The sequence below is a fragment of the Phyllostomus discolor genome, chromosome 3 (assembly GCF_004126475.2).
Source record: "Phyllostomus discolor isolate MPI-MPIP mPhyDis1 chromosome 3, mPhyDis1.pri.v3, whole genome shotgun sequence".
In the NCBI taxonomy this organism is placed as follows: domain Eukaryota; kingdom Metazoa; phylum Chordata; class Mammalia; order Chiroptera; family Phyllostomidae; genus Phyllostomus; species Phyllostomus discolor.
The window spans coordinates 182,810,566-182,827,255 of NC_040905.2; the positions used below are offsets into that span (position 1 = coordinate 182,810,566).

The following is a 16,690-nucleotide window of genomic DNA, read 5'->3' on the forward strand; positions in this document are numbered from 1 at the left end:
GGAGTTGGACTGCGCACCCCGTAACACGGAAGCCTCACCGTCCCTGCTCGCACGGAGTGCTCCCTGCAACCTCACCCCGGGCCAAGCCTGGGACTCCACGCTTCCAGTCCCGAAGCACAGGCCCGACCCCTGGTCACACTCCAAGTGGCCTCCTTCGGGCAGCCTCCTGCCTCACCGGGCCCAGGATGCCCTGCGCTCTGAGCCCCGTGGCCTGGCTGAGCCCCAAGCCTGACCTGCTAGAACCTCCAGACTGTCTCCTGGATGGCAGGGATGAACCCCCAAGTGGTACCTGCCTCACTGGACCCCGCACTCCCCCACGTCTGCCCCTGACCTCCAGGGAGCCCTACCCTCCCGAGAAGCAGGAAGCCCACCCCCAGACACAACAGCCTGAGCACGGAACCGCCCCTCCCCACCCGTGTGGAGAGCTGTCTCTCTCCACTGTAACTTCTCCCCCTCCAGGGCTGAAAGAGGAGGGATCCTTGGGAGAGAGACACCCTCCCAAAGCAGGTCTGTTCCAAGGACTCATGAAATGGTGACGTTTAATGAGAACCCCCCCACTCCCCACACCTGTATATACATCTATAAAAATTTCAAATACAGCAAGTTACCATTGAGTCAGACTAGAAAGGACTGACAGGGCATTAAATACTGTGGTGTAGGAGCAGGAAAAGGGGGGTCATACAAAACAGGAGCAGAGGTGGGGGCTGAAAAGTATGGGTGCTGGGGGGAGGGGCATGGCTGGGGTCCCCCCAGTGTCAGGAGCTTATAATCTGATGGTGGCAACGGAGACCCTGGGACAGACAGGAGGCTGGGGCAGGAGGAAAAACTGTGGATGTGAGGGGCTCCCCTCAGGCCCCCCAAGGGCTCCTGGGAGTCGCTGGCATTGGAGGGTCCAGCCCAAGGGGGCAGGTGGGGGTGGGATGGTCTTTGGTGGGTGGGTTAGCTGCAAGGTCCTCCTCTCCTTACGGAGGGTTGGAGGGCCTGTGTGGTGTGGCAGGACGAGGGGGCGGCAGGCCCGGGCCCGCCGGGGTCTCTACAAATTGTGTCTGAAGAGAATGCAGAAGGTCCTCCTGCCCGTGTGCAAAATAGAAACCGGGGTCTGTGGGCTCAGCTCCGGCCTCCTGCTCCTCTGCAGGTGCGCTGGCACGTCCTCACGGGATGCCGGGCTCTGGGGAGACAGGGCAGGGCGCTGTGAGGGACGAGGGTGGGGTGGGGGTCCCCGAGGGCTCCCCTCTGCGGCCCGTCCGTCCTCGCCTGACTTACCAGATCAGGAAACTGCTGGCGGTGGCAGCAGCGGCAGCCAGGGCCAGAGTGACAGGGACGCGGATCGAGAAGGGTGCTGAGGGTCCTGCGCCACTGCTCAGCTCCATGGGGTCACAGATCTTCGTGGTGGACGGGGGAACCAGTGAGTTGGTGGTGCTGGTCGTGGTCTCTGGGGAACATGGGGGAACTCAGGGCAGGGCCGGGGCTGGGATCCCCCCAGACCTGGAATCCCCCCAGACCTGGGAGTTCATGAGGGCCACTGCTCCTGCTCCCTGTATCAGACCAGTGCTGCCTCCCCATCGGAAAGCCCCTGCCCCCTCTCTCCAGCATGCCCTGCCTCCGCCATCAGGCAGATCCTGTTCCCCCAAGGCCCAGAGATGCCTCTACCCAGCATGTCCAGACAGCAAGGACCAGGAACAGCAGGGGCCAGACTAGTGGGAGTGTGGCAGCCACCGAGTGTGGAGACCCCTGGGGCGGAGGGTCCAAGCCCCAGGAGGAGCTGCAGGGAGCAGGACAAAGCCAGGCAACAGCACAGGCTGACCACAAGCACAGGGGATGGGGACAGGCTCACCTGGAGCCTGGGCCTCGGTGGTGAGGTGTCGTGGCTCCTCAGTCCAGGGGGTGGCATGGGCAGCCACGCTCCAGTCACTCCATGTCCCGATATCATTGTCCTTGGCCGCCACCTGGATGATGTACTCCTTGCCAGGGTAGGCGTCTGTGATGGTGTGCGTGGTGCCGTCGGACAGCTCCACCTACAGCCAGACCATGGGGGCAGGGGGCCCCTGGGAGTCAAGGAGAGTGAGGCCTCCCCAGAGGAAGTGAGAACACTTCTGGGGAGAGAAGAGTGAGGACACCCCTGGGGGACCAGGGACTTCCTGGGGGGCTCAGGGGACACTGAGAACGTTCCTGCAGGAAGGTAGAGGCATCTTAGGGAAGAGATCCCCGAGGGAGGGAGGATGGTCCTGAAGGAGAGTAAGGAACTCTTTAGGGTGATGGGAAGCACCCCGGGGGGAGAAGAGGAGAACTTTGCTCAGTGTTTGGACTCTGCGGCCATCCCAGCTCTGTCGAAACCCCAGGCGGGAGACCTGACCCCAGTCCCAGCCCAGAGGTGACAAGAGTAACAGAGCAAGAGAGGGCGGCACTGTGCTGCCCTCGGCCCCCAGAGGCGCTTCAGAGGGAACGTTACAGACACAGATCCGGAGCTAGGCTCCACCCCCCCCCCCCCCCCCCCCCCCCCCCCCGCCATCTAGGTGACCCAGTTACTTGGCTTCCACAAGCCTTGCGGTCCTCACCTGTCGGGTGGTGTTAATGACCTATCTCACGGGAGTGTGATGAGGACTCAGGCACATGGTAAGCACCGAACAGACTTCAGCCAGCTTTGTTGTTATCAGGAGTTCCAGCTCAGAGTCTGGGTCCCCAGGTATGCGGTGCCCACCCCTCCAAGCCTGGCCCCAGCTAAGGGGGCCTCAGTGTGGTTATGGCCCTGCCTGAGGCAGAAAGGGGTGGGGGGCAGCTCCTGGGGTGGGGGGCAGGACAGCGGAACAGCTGCTCCATTTCCTCCTGGAGGCATCGCCACCCCACCCCCGCAGGCCTCACCCTGCTGGTCTCCCCACAAACTCCAGGCCGGCCTGCCTGTCCGGCGCCCCTCCCAGGCCCAGGCGGGGCTCTGGTTCATCTCAGCGGCACCCGCTGCCTCATTAAGCCGCCTCATAAACAGGGGCAGCCAGTGGGGGCGGCGGAGGAGGGGGCTTCTCTGGGCCACGTCTGGCCTCAGGGCTTTTTTGGTCCCTGTTCTGATCCCCTGCAACCCACCCCAGAAACCGGAGGACTGGGTGGGCTACCTGACCTGGCAGGCTATGAATATATGCATGTGTGTGCATGCGACTGGGTCCGCGTGGGGTGGGGAGCCCCTCCAATACCCCCAAGTCTATGGCCCTGAGGCGGAAGCACTGGTAAAGGTCAGGGTCAGGGTGAGAGCCACTTTGGGCCCAGACCTGGGCTTAGCAAGTCCTACTCTCAGGCCTGGAAGATTGGTGGCCCACAGACCCTCCTCTCCTGGAGCTGGGCTCCAGTTCTACCTCTGGTTTCCGGTCCCCTTTCACCCTGCGAAGCTCCCTCTGGCTAGGTAACCCAAACTCCTTCAGCTCCTTCTCCCTCTTAACAGGATTTGACCACCAGATCCCCACCTTTGTCTGTCTCCCAGACATCCGTGTCTGTCTTTCCCCAAAGGGAGAGAGCCACGGGAGCAGATCGAAATGACCGCCTCCTTGGTGGGCTTCTGGTGGGAGCCCTACATTTAGGAGTACGTCCCAGAAGCCCATTACCCTCTGGCAGTCACATCTTCTAGGTCTGGGTCCTTCTTCCTAGGTTTTCATTGATGCCTTAATCCACCACCTTGAGAGAGTGGCTCCTCAATTGGCAGGAATTCCCTAGTCTCTGGCTTCAGCCTCACCTCTGAGTCTTCCATCCACTCCCCAGGCCTCCCTGCTGAGTGAGTGCCAGAGCTAAAGACACTGGGAAGGAGAACCCAAGCAGGGTCCCAGCATTCGCCTGCCACTTGTCCACGGGCAGACGGCCCCTGCCGGGCCTCATGGTGCCCCTTCTTGTGTAATTCCTGGCCCGTTCCTCTCATTTCCTCCTGAAAACCCAAATGATATTTTTCTGTGCTCTCCCCTCCGCAGCCCACCCCATCGCCCCCAATTATACACCTGCCTTTCTTTACGATGACGAGTCAGGGAGAGCAGATTCTGTGCAGAGCAAAACTCAAGTTCAAAAGAGCCATAAATCTGGCCAATTGCAATGCCAGTGAGACACGGAACAGGGCTAGCACGCGCCATGGGCCACGCACATTCTTGCTGCAGAGCCCCATGTGCTCTGCTCTGCCCACCTCAGGGCGGTGGCCAGCTCTGCCCATGGTGGAGGCCAGTGCATGGTTTTGCCATGTTAGTCACATGCACGTATGGAGCACGGTTCCTCCTGGGAACCATGTGTGTGTGTGCATGTTCCTGTGTGTGTGGTGGGCGGTGTGCCAGGTCCACTGCAAGGCGTGTGCGCCGCGACGCGCGCAGGGCTGCTGCCTGTAGCTCGTTAGCGGGGGAGGGGGGCTTGTGAAACTAGACCCTGGTTATTAGCAATGCATTAGGCGCCGGCAGCTGGCCAGGTGGGAGGGACTCCGGACTCTGTCAGGGAACATGTGAGCGTGTGAGCAGCCTTTGTGGGGGACAGGCCTGCAACCCGGACAGGCACCCCAGAATCGAATTACGCACTTTAGAGGCTAGCTGGGGTTGCGGGGGTATGAGGAGACGGAGCTGGAGCCTGGTAGATGCCGTCAGAGGACAGGCTGAGGCCCCAGGTGCCACCCTGGGTTGGCCCATGAAGCACCCTCTCAGCCCCAGTCTAGCCCAGACCTCACGGGCCACACGGAGCACCCATAGCCCTATGGACCCAGGGCTCTCAAGGTCAGAGAACCTCAAGTTTGCCCCAAACCCCTGTCTGCTCCCCAGAGCTCTCTATCATGGCTTGATTAACACCCCAGACCATGGCCTGACCCCACACTGCCCCCTGTCCACTGCTTAGGTCCCAGCCTGCACCACCTTCTGGCCTATAACTCTAGGCAGACCCCTGAGCTAGAACTGACTTTGGAGCCCTGCACTCACACCCTGAACCAAACTTGACTCCACTGCCCACTTCTGACCCCTTGAGCCCATCTGTGAGTCCTTAAGGACAGGGGCCGTCCTGGCCCTGGGGTCTAGCACAGGCATGGAGACTGGGCCCACGTGTGAGAGGGAGATGCCTGCTCGGGCTGAAAGCCAGAAGTAAGAAAACAGGAGCGAGGCTGCCCTGCCTGCCATTTCCCTTCCAGCATTTCTCTCCAGACCCTGGGGAGCCACAAAGACAGATGTGTTCCCATCCAATGGGAGTGACTGCGAACCCCCAAGGGCCTTGGATCGGGACACCTCCCTCCGCTCCGCCCTCCCAGGCCTGCCTGGTGCCTTCTCCCCTCCGGAAGCCTCTCTGCCTGCCACAGGCTTCGCACCGGAACAGCTACCAGTGGGGCCACGGGTCCCCCCCCGCCCCCCGCACCCCTGTGCCCTGTGGTGAGGCTGCCGGCACTTGGGAGGGTCCAGGTGGGGCAGGGGCGGGCACTCACGTGCTGCCACTGGTCCAGGATGAGGGGTCGGTAGCGCAGAAAGAACTTGAGAGGAAAGGACTCGGGGTCGGGCCAGGTGGAGGGGGTCTGCCACGTCACCTCCAGCCGGCGCGGGTTGCTGGTCACCGGCTGGGCTACCACGTTTTCTGGAGGGTCGGGCTTCACTGTTCAGGAGACACAGCTTCGTTACCACACTGGCCTCTGGGGAGAGCACCTTGTCACCACGCCTGCCATCTCACCTCACCAACAACTGTCGTCGTCACCATGGTTGCCACCCCTCTTCTCTGCCGCCGAGCCTGGCAGCGACCATTAACCACCACCTCATCACCGTCACCTCTCACACTCCTGTCATCGCCAGTGACTGCCGTTGTGGCCACTGTCACTAGCTCGTGAGGTCAACATCCCAAATTTCACTCTACCATCACAACCCCACCCCTGTGATGAGCAGTGTCCCCGTCACAAGCCTATGTGATGCCTCTGCCTCCACCCCACCGTCACCTGGATCGTCCCCTCACGCACCAGCACCATACACTGCCCCCACCCAGACTGGCTTTTCACCTCAACGTTTCCATTTCCAAACTGAGGCGTGGGCTCCCTAGAAGAGCCTGGGTTTGAAGCTGCTCTCTGGGTCAAGGTTCAAAGACAGTCCACAGGTGTTGCAGACACCTGGGTTAAAGGTAGGCTGAGATGTGACGAGAGCATGTAAGGGCCCAGCGTAGGCAGAAAGAGTCTGCCTGGGGACCCAGCCATGGGACGGGGCAGGCAAGCGTGGGTCTGGCTGGGACGGAGCAGGGGCAGGCAGAGGGTCTGGCTGGGATGGGGATTGGGGGGAGTGCAGTATCTGTCCCAGTCCTGTCTCCTGTTCTGACACCTCATTCATCACAGGCCGTAAGGAAGCTATTAGTGTCGGGGGGTGGAGGCTGCAGCTGCACAAGGGTCTGGCCCAGCCTGCCCCCTCCCCCTCCTGTATGCTGTGGGAGCCAGAGAGAGGGTGGGAAGAGTTGCTGGAGAGGTCTCTCGGCCTCTGCAGGTAGACATTCACTCCAATGTTCACAGGTATATACATGCCATGCATGTGTGTATACACATACATACCACACATACCTGTGCACACATGTAAACACCCCACAATTACTCATAACCCCCTCTGGCACACGCCCACTTACACACTCCCACTGAAGTAAGCAGCAGGGACCCCCTTCCCACGTACCAATGGTGAACTCGTCGAAGGTGATAGCTGTGGCGTTGTGGCCCAGAGCATTGCTGACACTTATCGAGACCTTGTACTTGATGGTGGAGAACAGGTGTATGTAGCGGATGTGGCAGCGGTTCTTGAGGGCTGGGTCCTTCTCACAGACCATAACTTTGGAGCCGTGCCTGGGGAGGGGTGAGGGTGAGGCCCAAGGCACTATTGCCAACACCAAGGGTCAGGCAGGGCAGAGGTCGGGGGAAGGCCGAACCAAAGGCTGGGCTAGGGTCTGGACTGTGGCCACGGGATGGGCAGGGGGCCGGGGGCAGGAGCCAGGGCAGGGGGCGGGACTGGAACAGGTCGAGGGTGGGCCTACTCACAGCGCAGTCACATTGAAGGTGTTGGGGATGTAGGTGGGGGCGGGCAGATGCCAGCTGCAGTAGAAGCCCTTGGGGTACGTATTGGAGCGGCAGCTGAGCACGGGCTCCCGGGGCGGCACTGCGGGGAGAAAACAGCATAGCCAGGGCGTTCTTGGAGCCCCCAGTCCCCTGCACTAGCGTGGGGACAGGTGGGCCCCAGAACCCCAGCTCTCCCCCTCCAACCCATCAGCAATGCCAGAGGTTGAGGGGGGGGACTGTCAGCGAGGGTCTGAGGCTTCCCAGGCCACAGAGAGCCAGATGTTTAATTAAAGAAAAACAAGGGCTGTAAGGAGAGGGAGCCCCCCCCACCTGCTCAATGGAGGCGGGAACTGTGGGGAGCAGGGGGCTGCGGGCCTCAGCTCATCAATCACAGGGTGGAGGTGATGTCTGGGGGAACCAGCCCAGCCCCACATCTCCTGCCATGTCGTGTCCGTTCACAAACCATGCAATAGAGGCCCAGGGTGGTCTGGTGGCTGGGATGCCCAGGGTGCACTCCCTGGGGAAGAGACACCCCAGGCTTCCCCTCCGCAGAGAATGAGAAACACGGGGACGAGCCTGGTGGTTCCACAGGCACAACAGCCCTGGGCGGCAGTTCGAGTTTGTATCTGTACGTGTCTGCATGTGTGGGCATGCACATTACATGTGTGTCTGTATGTGGCATGAACAAGTGACCCATGGTGGGGTGTGGGTACACGTGTAGGAGCATCTGTGTGCATGGCTCTAGAGCCCACGTGGGACTACAAGTGTGCACACGTTCCAGCTGGGAGGAAGCCGCTCTCCCCTCGGTGTGTGCCTCGCCCCTGCGCCAGCCCCGGCTCCTCCGCTCCTTCACAGACACTTTAAGAAGACCCTGACGTGGCCAGCAGCTGTCTTCACTCCAAAATGGGGACACCCAGAGAGGGACAGGTACCTGCCTGGGGTCACATAGCAAGTCAAAGCTGGGACTACACCCAAGGATGGGGACGTCACCTACATGACCACACAAACACACTCGGGAAGTGTTTTCTGCTGTCTGACCACGCTCTGGCTGCCACGAACACTTAGTCCAGCTGTTCCCACCCTCAGGCACTGGGCAAGGCGTGAGGACAGCCGGCTCAGGTTCCTGGAAGGAGGCAGCTTCTGTGATCTGACCCAGGCAAGGAATGTCCGTGGTGGCTCCAGGGACACTGACACCTCCCTCCTGTACCCCCCTCCCTCCCCGCCCCCTGCCTGACAGGTGGACAGGAAATAGGAGGGGGGCAGTTCAATAAGCCAGGGACAGTGAAGGGGAGTGCATGTCTGTGCTTGCTGAGTGGCCATGGCGACACGTGGGGAACTGTGGGCTTTCGTCTGCGGTGTGCATGTGACTGTGAGTGGCTCTGTGTGATTGTGCGTACGTGTCCAGTACGTGTGAAGTATGCATGCCTTTGGGCTGAACCCCAGGCCCCCATCTGGCTCTGCAGCAGAAGGGATGAGGGGCTCAGAGAAGCATCCGAGGAGCCTGGGCGTGGATGTGGAGTGGGCAAGGCTGTGGGCAGAGGCAGCTGCGTGCCCCAGGCCTGCAAGGGGGAGCCAGAGTCCGGCTGAGCCCCCACAAGGGGCAACCTGCTTTCTGCCCACTGCTCTCTGCCTCCCCTGGGAAGCCTTCCTGGCCCCGTGTCCATCTTGTGTCTGCTCCATGTTCATACTGTGTGCCTCTCCTATCCCTTCTCTATCTGCCCAGGGGCACAGAGGCGTGGGGGGTGGGGTGGGGGGCGGCCAAGGACACAGGAAGTGCCTTGTGGGGGCCTGTGGGCCAGGCCAGAGTTGGCAGCCACCCCAGGAGGAAAGGACATTCCGAGGTCGGCAGGCCGAAAAGCTTCCACTCCTCCCTTCTGCCACCACCCCCCCTTACCCTCAGCTTCAAAGGAGAAGGGCGCTGGGGGTGGGGGTGGGGGATTGAAGCCTGCAGAGTCAGCTCCCTGCTGCTTGGGACTCCTGGGAGGGCAGAGCAGGCCATAGCACTGGACTCCCAGGCCCCCTCCCCCGGCCAGCCACCCCACGGTCCAGCCTCTTCATTCCTCTCACTGTCCTCCCCCCACAAACCAGCCCCCCACACACACACCAATCTCCCCAACTGGGCAGGTCACGGAGGGCCGGGGGGCCAGGCAGGGCTTTGTCTGTCATCTGGCTACTCCTGCCTGGCCCTGGGCCCTGAGTAGGAAAGGGCTTGGGTTTCCTGACAGGGACCAGGTTTCTCAGAGGGAAAAGGAGGAAAGAAAAACAAAGAAAAGGAAGAAAAGGAGTGACTTGCTGCAGCTGGAGCCCAGCTGAGGGGCCGGGTGGGCGGAGGTGGGGGTGCTGCGGGAGACCAAGTGTGAGGCTGTGGGACAGCGTGCTGCGCGTGTGCTGCAGCAGCTTTTCCAGGCAGCCCGGCTGCGAGGCTGGGTGTGTGTGCCTGAGACTCGGGGCGGCTGTGTAGCCGTGTGACTGGCTGCGTGTGACTCGGGGAGAGGCTTCCGCGTTTGAGATCGTCTATACGTGTAAGGCCGTGTGGCGGCGGCGCTCTGTGGGAGCATGCGTGAAAGTGCCCGTGTGTCTGGGACCCCGCGACAGCGAGACCATGCGCGGGGGGACGCTGTGTACAAGGTGGAGTTGAAGCCTCGATGTAGTTTTCAAACTGGGCCTGGGAAGGTGCCCAGAATTCCAAGTGTGCTCACACGTATGAACTGAACACTGTGTGAGAGCATGTTGGAAAAAGCTCGCATGCACACACATATCATATCACACTCCGGGCACACGGTGTGTTCCTGAACGCCCAGGCATCCTGAGTTGCCTCTTGCGGCGGGGACTCCTGAGACGTCCCAATGGTGCCGGCGGCCAGCGGCAGGGTGTCCCTGGGTCCCATGCGGGCCGTGTGTGCATGTGCCCTTGCTGGCCCAGGGTTTGTTTGTTTTCCTCCTAATTGGCTTGTTTTTCCATGTCCAGCCCACCAAACCGCATGTTTTTCCTCTCATCTCGCCAGCCCGCCTGGGCCCAAGCCCCCAGCATGCACGAGGCCTGCCGGCAGGCCCAGGGAGGAGGGGCAGGCTGTCCACACCCCTGGCCAGGCCAGATCAGGCTGGGTGGGGCGGGACCCTTCCAGCTCCAGCCCTACCCAGGCACCACTCACACGCCCACTGCTGCCTGGCACTCAAGGGCCACGGCCTGTCCCAGCCTCATCTTGTGGCATCCCTCCATATACCCCAACCTCTGGACTCCCGAATTTCCCCCCCACCCCCACCCCCAGCTACCTTCCACTGGCTGCTCTCTCCTTCCCAGCCAAACAAGGCTGAGGGCAAATCAATGCTGAACCAGGGGGTCCCAAGTTCCCATCCTGGCCAATTGAATACAAATTTTAAATCACTAGACAAGGAACTGTCCAATTTAAATTTAGTCGATTAACCTGATTTGTTTTAGCTTAAAATCAGAATGATCCTGCATCAGCTGTGTCCAGTAAACAAGACTATTAAAGGGAGCCTTGTGATCCTATTGTCTAGTGTGGGGGTCTGTTCATCATCCTGGGCAGGGGACCCTCAGAACTGTTTGTGAGAGCCCCCCTGAGGGCAGGAAGGTGGATCCCGGGAAAGCAATTCAGGGACTAGTCTGATTCAGAGGACTTTCAACAGAATATTTTTTATGACCTGGTTCCCGTGGAAATAAGAGACATAAAAATCATGTATGTCTAGGATAAACACTAAATAATTTTTGGTTTGAACGACTCACAAATCAGGGATAACTATGTCCTGTTCTCCGAGTGCTGGCAAGGAGGATAATTTGATATCGAGTGTTGCCAACCCAGTCTCTTGTTACTAATATAAAGTGACTGAGACAATCATGATTAATGACCCCTGTTCCTCTGACCAGCTCTTCAGAAGGAAACAGAGATAATGCTGCAGCCAGTTCAGGGCCAGCTCTCCTCTGACAGGCAGGGCCTGGGGAGTGGGCAGCACCATATATACAAGGCCTGGGCTCTGGTCACTACAGGGTCCACTCCATGGCCACGTCCTGTGGGTATGGAGTATAGCCATTCCTTCTAGACCCAGTTCCCCTCAAAGAAGATCAAGTCGTCAGGAATGGGGCCCCAGGATCACCAAGGCCCAGCCATTACTACCATCCTCGTGCATCCTGAAGACTTCTGGGAATCAAACTGAGAAGTCAGGAGTGTAGGCGACAGTGCCAAGTTGGCCTCATCCTTCCCCCATGGTACTCAGTATATGCCCCCCCCCCCACCTCCCACCCCCAGGAAGGGCTCCCCGGGAAAGGCTAAGTCCTCCGCTTGGTGTGTGGACGACTTTAGGCTGGCCCTGCATTTCTAGACCTGGCCAACAGGGGTCACGCCACCCCTGACTTGCAACTAAGCAGTTTGGCTGGGAATGCTATCTCTGGAGTTTAATTGTGTCAAAGGCTTTTCTGCGGGGAAAGGAACATCCCCACCAAAGCACATTTCCACCCCTCCTCTAGCCCTGCTGGCGGGTCGATGTTTTCGTGGAGGACCCCGAGCAAACCTTCAACCTAACATTTCCCACGGCTGTCCACCAACCTCCCGACAGTGGGGCAAGGGCCCGCCCCCAGGCCCCTCCAGTACCTCCCCCCCTTGGTAGCTCCCAGGGAGAGTAAAGAAACCATCTTTAGACTGTGGGAGTGCATCACCCAACTGGCGTGAGGCCAGAGAAGCTTGACTCTTTAGGCTCAAGGAGAAAATAAAACTGTCTTCTGAGGACTTTTCCTGTCAGTGGGAACCTCTGGCTGGGATCTGGGAGCCAACCCTCTGCACACTGATCTCCTCATGCTTCCCACTTCTCCAAACCCCTCTTCCAAATCCCACTCACTCGGGCTTCCCTCTCCCTTCCTGCTGGCTTCTTCCTTTCTCTCCATCAACCCCTTAAACAGGGACGGTTTTCAGGGCTCAGTCTGGGTCATCTTCTCTCTTCACCCCACAATCTCTCCCTTGGCCAACCCCCCCCCCCTCAACCCCCGTCCCATGGCTATGATGCTGCCAAGTCCCCAGATTCCCATCTCCAGCACAGACCTTTCCGCTGAACCCCAAAGCCTCAGAGTCACTGACTACCAGTCACCAACTGTTGTTGGTGCCCTGTAGTTGGTCCCTGTTGTTGCCCAAGGACCCCAACAAACGTGTCTGCAGCAGATATGGGTGTTGCCACAGATCCCTCGCCCATACCCGCTGCTGCTTCTGCAGTTATTTCCCTAAGAGCTTTCTTTGGCCACCAAAGCTGCATTGCCAAAATGCAGCAGCGGCATCAGGCCAAAAGTGCTGGGGAATTACAACATCCCGCCCCCACCCCGGGAGAATCCCCCAACTGAGGATGGGCGGGCGCTGGCATCTAAGCACCCAAGCTCCTCCCCCTCTGGCGGGAGACCTCCAAGGTACATGCCCTGCCTGGGCCCCCCGGCGTGCCCCCGGGGGTTAGACTCCAAAAGCTCAGACTTATAGCTGGTAACCGTTTACTGACGAACTTAACTTCCTTTTTCTATCATTTCTCCATTCCTCTATGGTGTTTCTGTCACCTGCCAAACAAACTACTTCCATATGAATTCTCATCTTGGGAGCTGATTCTAGAAAAGCCCCAAAGACACTGTCCAAACGGAACATTCCGTCTTCTCCTCCAAAGGACCCTCCTACTGTGTCTCTGTCGAGCTGATTGGTGGGGCCAGCTGTCTTGACTCCTCTTGTTCTCTGCTCCTTTGTCCTCCCCGACTCCTGGAGGTCCCTCACCAACTCCTGGAGCTCCAACCGTCCCCTCCCAACTGCCCCAACTCTGCACCCTGGTCCCAGGGCCTCGTCCTCTCCACTGCATCCCAGTGACAGCAGCCTTCCTGCCTGGCTTCGCCCTATCCAATCCGCTCTCCTCGCTACAATGAAAGGAATCTGTTAGGAACGAGACCTGATCTTGTCACTTCCCAGCTTCTAGGATCCTGATGTCCCTGTCCCCGCTTTTCCCCCATTTCATGCCCTCCCAGCCTCTGGGACCTATAGTTACAGTCAGCTCTCTGCCCGAAGTAACTTCTTCAATGTACCTTCCAAACCCTCTAAGTCTCCACATGCCTCTCACTCGAGGACGCCTTCCTCCTCCCCTGGGCCTTCCTGAGTGCCCGCACCCACACCTACATAACCACAGATCCCATCTTGCTCCAAGAGGCCCTCATGGCCCGCCCCTGTGAGAACACACAGCAGACTGTGGCTGCTCCCACCCCAAGCTGTCGCCCTGGGGGTTACTCCCCACCAGGCTCCAGACGGGCCATGACCTGCCAGCCCTCCTCTACCCACCCTGTTCTAGGAACAGGATTTCAGGGTCTCAAAGACCGCGGGGGTGAGGGGAGAGGTACGTGTGCAGAATGCCCAGGGCTCTGAACTCGGCAGGTTAGGCTTGGCTCAGAGGTCAAAAGAGCAGACTGGGATGGAATCAGAGGGCAAGGGTCCATGCAGTACTGCAGCCCTCCCCCCTCCCCTGACAGGAGGGGCCTGGTCCCGGCTAAGGGTCTGGGACTCACTGACAACCTCTCCGAGTGGAGGAGGAGACCAAGGGAGGGGTTGGGGGCAGCACTCACAGCCCACATGTAGGAGGACTTGGTGGCGCGGGTGCCAGGAGTCGCGGTGGAAGCAGGCGTAGAGGCCGCTGTGGCCCAGTTCCAGGCCACGCAGCACGAGCTGAGAGCCGTTGAGCAGGTCAGGGGCCAGGTCTGTCCCGTTCACCCGCCACGTCACAGCTGCGTCCCAGTTGGCCGTCCCACATGGCAGGGTCACGTCTGAGCCCAGGCGCTCGTACTGCACGTGGGGTGCCTCTGTGGGGGCGGGGAGGGCACAGAACAAAGGTCACAGGTCACGGCCATGTCCAGCAACCACAGGTGAATGTGCATGGCCGGGGAGTCCCGGCCAAGAGGCTCCGTGTCTGATGGTGTGAGTGTCTTGGGGAGATGAGTGTGCCAAATGTCTCTGTGGCTGTGCAAGTGTATAGGTATGTGTCTCCAAAACTGTGTGTGAATGGGCTATCTTGTGTGTGTGTGAAAGAGACAGATGGAGGGAGGAGAGGAGAGAGACTGATTGATTAATTGATTGTGTAGAGTACTAGGAGGCATTTTTTTTCAAGCATCCATTTCGTTGTTCCACTTTATTTATGCATTCATTGGTTGTTTCTTGTACGTGCCCTGACTGGGAACTGAACCCGCGACCTTGTATACTGGAATGACACTCTAACCAACGGAGCTACCTCGCGAAAGCTAGAGTGCTGGGGGGTATTTGAGAACTCAGGGAAAACCCAGTTCACCTCCAGTCCTAAGGTCCTTTAAAAAGTTTTCCTGACCCCATGACCCTCACCTCTTACCACCAACAGGCCCAGCCTCAGTCACTGACATCTGCTGCCCAGGCAAGCTGGAGCCGAGGGGCCCCATTCCTGGACTCCTCTCTCCGTCTTTCCCCATCTGTTTCTCTTCCTCATCCTTATCTCTTTCTGTCCTGCCTTTCTCTCCCTCTCTCCCACTCTGGCCCCCCTGACAAGCGCCCCCCACCCCCACCAGCCATCCAGAGCTTGGGCAGCGGCAGGAGAAGGGAGAAAGGGCCCGGTGGAAGACTGGAGCCCTAGGGAACTCCTGGCAGCTGTCAACTTCGAGAGGCAGGAACTGCGTTGGCCGGGGGTGGGGGAGTGCCGGGGCTGAGAGAGCTCTCTCCTCTCCTGCCCCCAGGAGGGGCCTGTCAGAGCCAAAAGCAAACCCCAGCCTTGGCCTCGGCAACCCAGGCGTGATGGACGGAGCCCAGGAGACTGCAGTGGAAGGGCGGGAGGGAGCACCTGTCGAGAGGCTGCATTACGTGGGGGAGGCATGTGGGACAGAGCAAGTCCCAGACACCTATCTACAGACACCGGCGGAGAAACAGGCATGAGAGCCGGGAGATGCAAATCTAATCTCCGCATCCTGCCCCCCAAGCTGGAAGGACAGATGCTTCCCTGGTCCCAGCCAGATCTGTGGAGTGAGGATGGGAGGGGAAGAATGAGAGGGAGGGGGGTCAGTGGGGGGGTGTGTGAGATCCCTCGTTAACACTCGCTCAAGTCTCCCCTCAGAGAGCTACCCCACTGAGTTGGGGAATTTTCAGAGGCAGTTCCTGTTAACGAGCCAATTAAGTTGGGCCAGTGGCCCCTTAATTAGACTTGTTAACACCATCAGGACAGCAGGGGGTAGGGATCCCCGTATGTCACCAGCCACCCGCCTCCCTCCGGCCGGCGCAGCCCCCTCCCCAGCACTGCTTTTCTCTGTGCGGGAACATCTGTCCCTGTTTGTTGCCTCCGTGCGTCTCCCTGCGCTGCGCTGGGGTCTCTCCGCATCTCCGGGTCTCTCCCCCGCTGCTTGTCTCTGTCTTGCCCCTCGCGGAGCCTCCCTGTCCCTGTCAGAGGAGAGGGAAGCAGGAAACCCAGCCAGCCCTGACCATTCGTCTGTGGGGCCTGGGACCAGCCGAACAGAGGATGAACGGGGCGGAAGGGCGGTGGCTGGGGGCCTTGGAGGCCACAGCTGTGAGGCTGGACCAGAGACCGAGTGGGGGCCTCCCCCTGACCAGAGGCCCGGTGTCCACGGCTCAAGCCATAGAGCCCCCCCAATCCACCAGCCCTAGCCATTGAGCCCCCTTCCAGCCTCCTTTCCAAAAACCTGGAGCTTCCAGGAAACATGCCAAGCCCCTCTCTCTGCACCCCACCCCCCAGCAGAGACTCTGCGTCCAGCTGCCTGAGGAGGAGGCTGAAAACTGACCGTCGGGGAGGGGGTGTGGCCATCATGGTCCCAGCAGCAACACGCCAATGCTAACCAACCGCAGCTCAGAACTAGCGTGGACCCGGGATGGTCCTTTCATCCTGGGGTCAGGTCTGAGCACACGGCGAGGGAACAGTGACCCAACAGCACGACAAACACAATGGCAACAACGCCTCCCCACTGTCCACTGTCCACCTCACGGAGGACATGGAAGCACAGCCCCATGACAATGACAAACCAACAGTGTAAGGGCAGGGCAGGGATGAAAAAATGACAACACAATGACAGAAGACAACTACAGGCCACAAGGCAGAGGGGGCAACGTGACGTGACAATCGCACAGCGTCACACTGTTACAGCAACACAACAATGGCAACACACTCGGCCATGCAACAGCTCCAAAGATGGCAGCAACCTAATCCTTTGTTTCTGGGCAGCTCTCCGCCCACCCCATGGGTGCCCCTACTGATGTGCTGTCCATTTCAGAAATTAAATCAAGCAGCAGGGGGAGGATGGGGTTCTTGGCCCTGACGCGGTGACAAATGCTCCAAAGGAATCAGCTGTGAAAAGGTTGTTAGAAGCCAGGATGAGAGACAGAGACAGGATGAGGTCATGGACACAGAGAGCGCAGAGGGACAGAGCTGACGGCGCCCTCACACCTGCACACACAGGCTCACATGGGGACCACATGCCGGAAACTGTCCCCCGGGCGTCCTCAGCAGCTTCACCTCGCCACACACACAGGACAAGGATAATCGTCGCAAAGAACAAGCACACACAGGACAACCATCCACAAGGTCACAGACACACAGGGACACTAGGGACACTGTCCCACCTGAGGGATGGTAACACCTGATACAAGATCACGTGTGTGCATAGAAAGGGCACTGTCACCTAGAACACAGTTACACATGGGGA

At 59.6% G+C, this 16,690-nt stretch overlaps 1 protein-coding gene across 3 annotated transcripts in view; it reads right to left on the reverse strand.

Moving 5' to 3' along the window:
• Nucleotides 1-521: 521 nt before the first annotated feature.
• Nucleotides 522-16,690, reverse strand: part of CNTFR (ciliary neurotrophic factor receptor) — a 37,745-nt gene continuing 21,576 nt past the window's right edge. For all 3 annotated transcript variants that reach the window (XM_036021857.1, XM_028525480.2, XM_036021855.1), the window contains 7 exons: nucleotides 13,589-13,822; nucleotides 6,983-7,100; nucleotides 6,624-6,790; nucleotides 5,414-5,577; nucleotides 1,835-2,015; nucleotides 1,264-1,432; nucleotides 522-1,168 (listed from right to left, as the gene is read on the reverse strand). In XM_036021857.1, coding sequence (XP_035877750.1) covers nucleotide 1,168; nucleotides 1,264-1,432; nucleotides 1,835-2,015; nucleotides 5,414-5,577; nucleotides 6,624-6,790; nucleotides 6,983-7,100; nucleotides 13,589-13,822 — 1,034 coding nt within the window. In that variant the 3' untranslated portion in view covers nucleotides 522-1,167. The remainder of the gene's footprint in view (nucleotides 1,169-1,263; nucleotides 1,433-1,834; nucleotides 2,016-5,413; nucleotides 5,578-6,623; nucleotides 6,791-6,982; nucleotides 7,101-13,588; nucleotides 13,823-16,690) is intronic.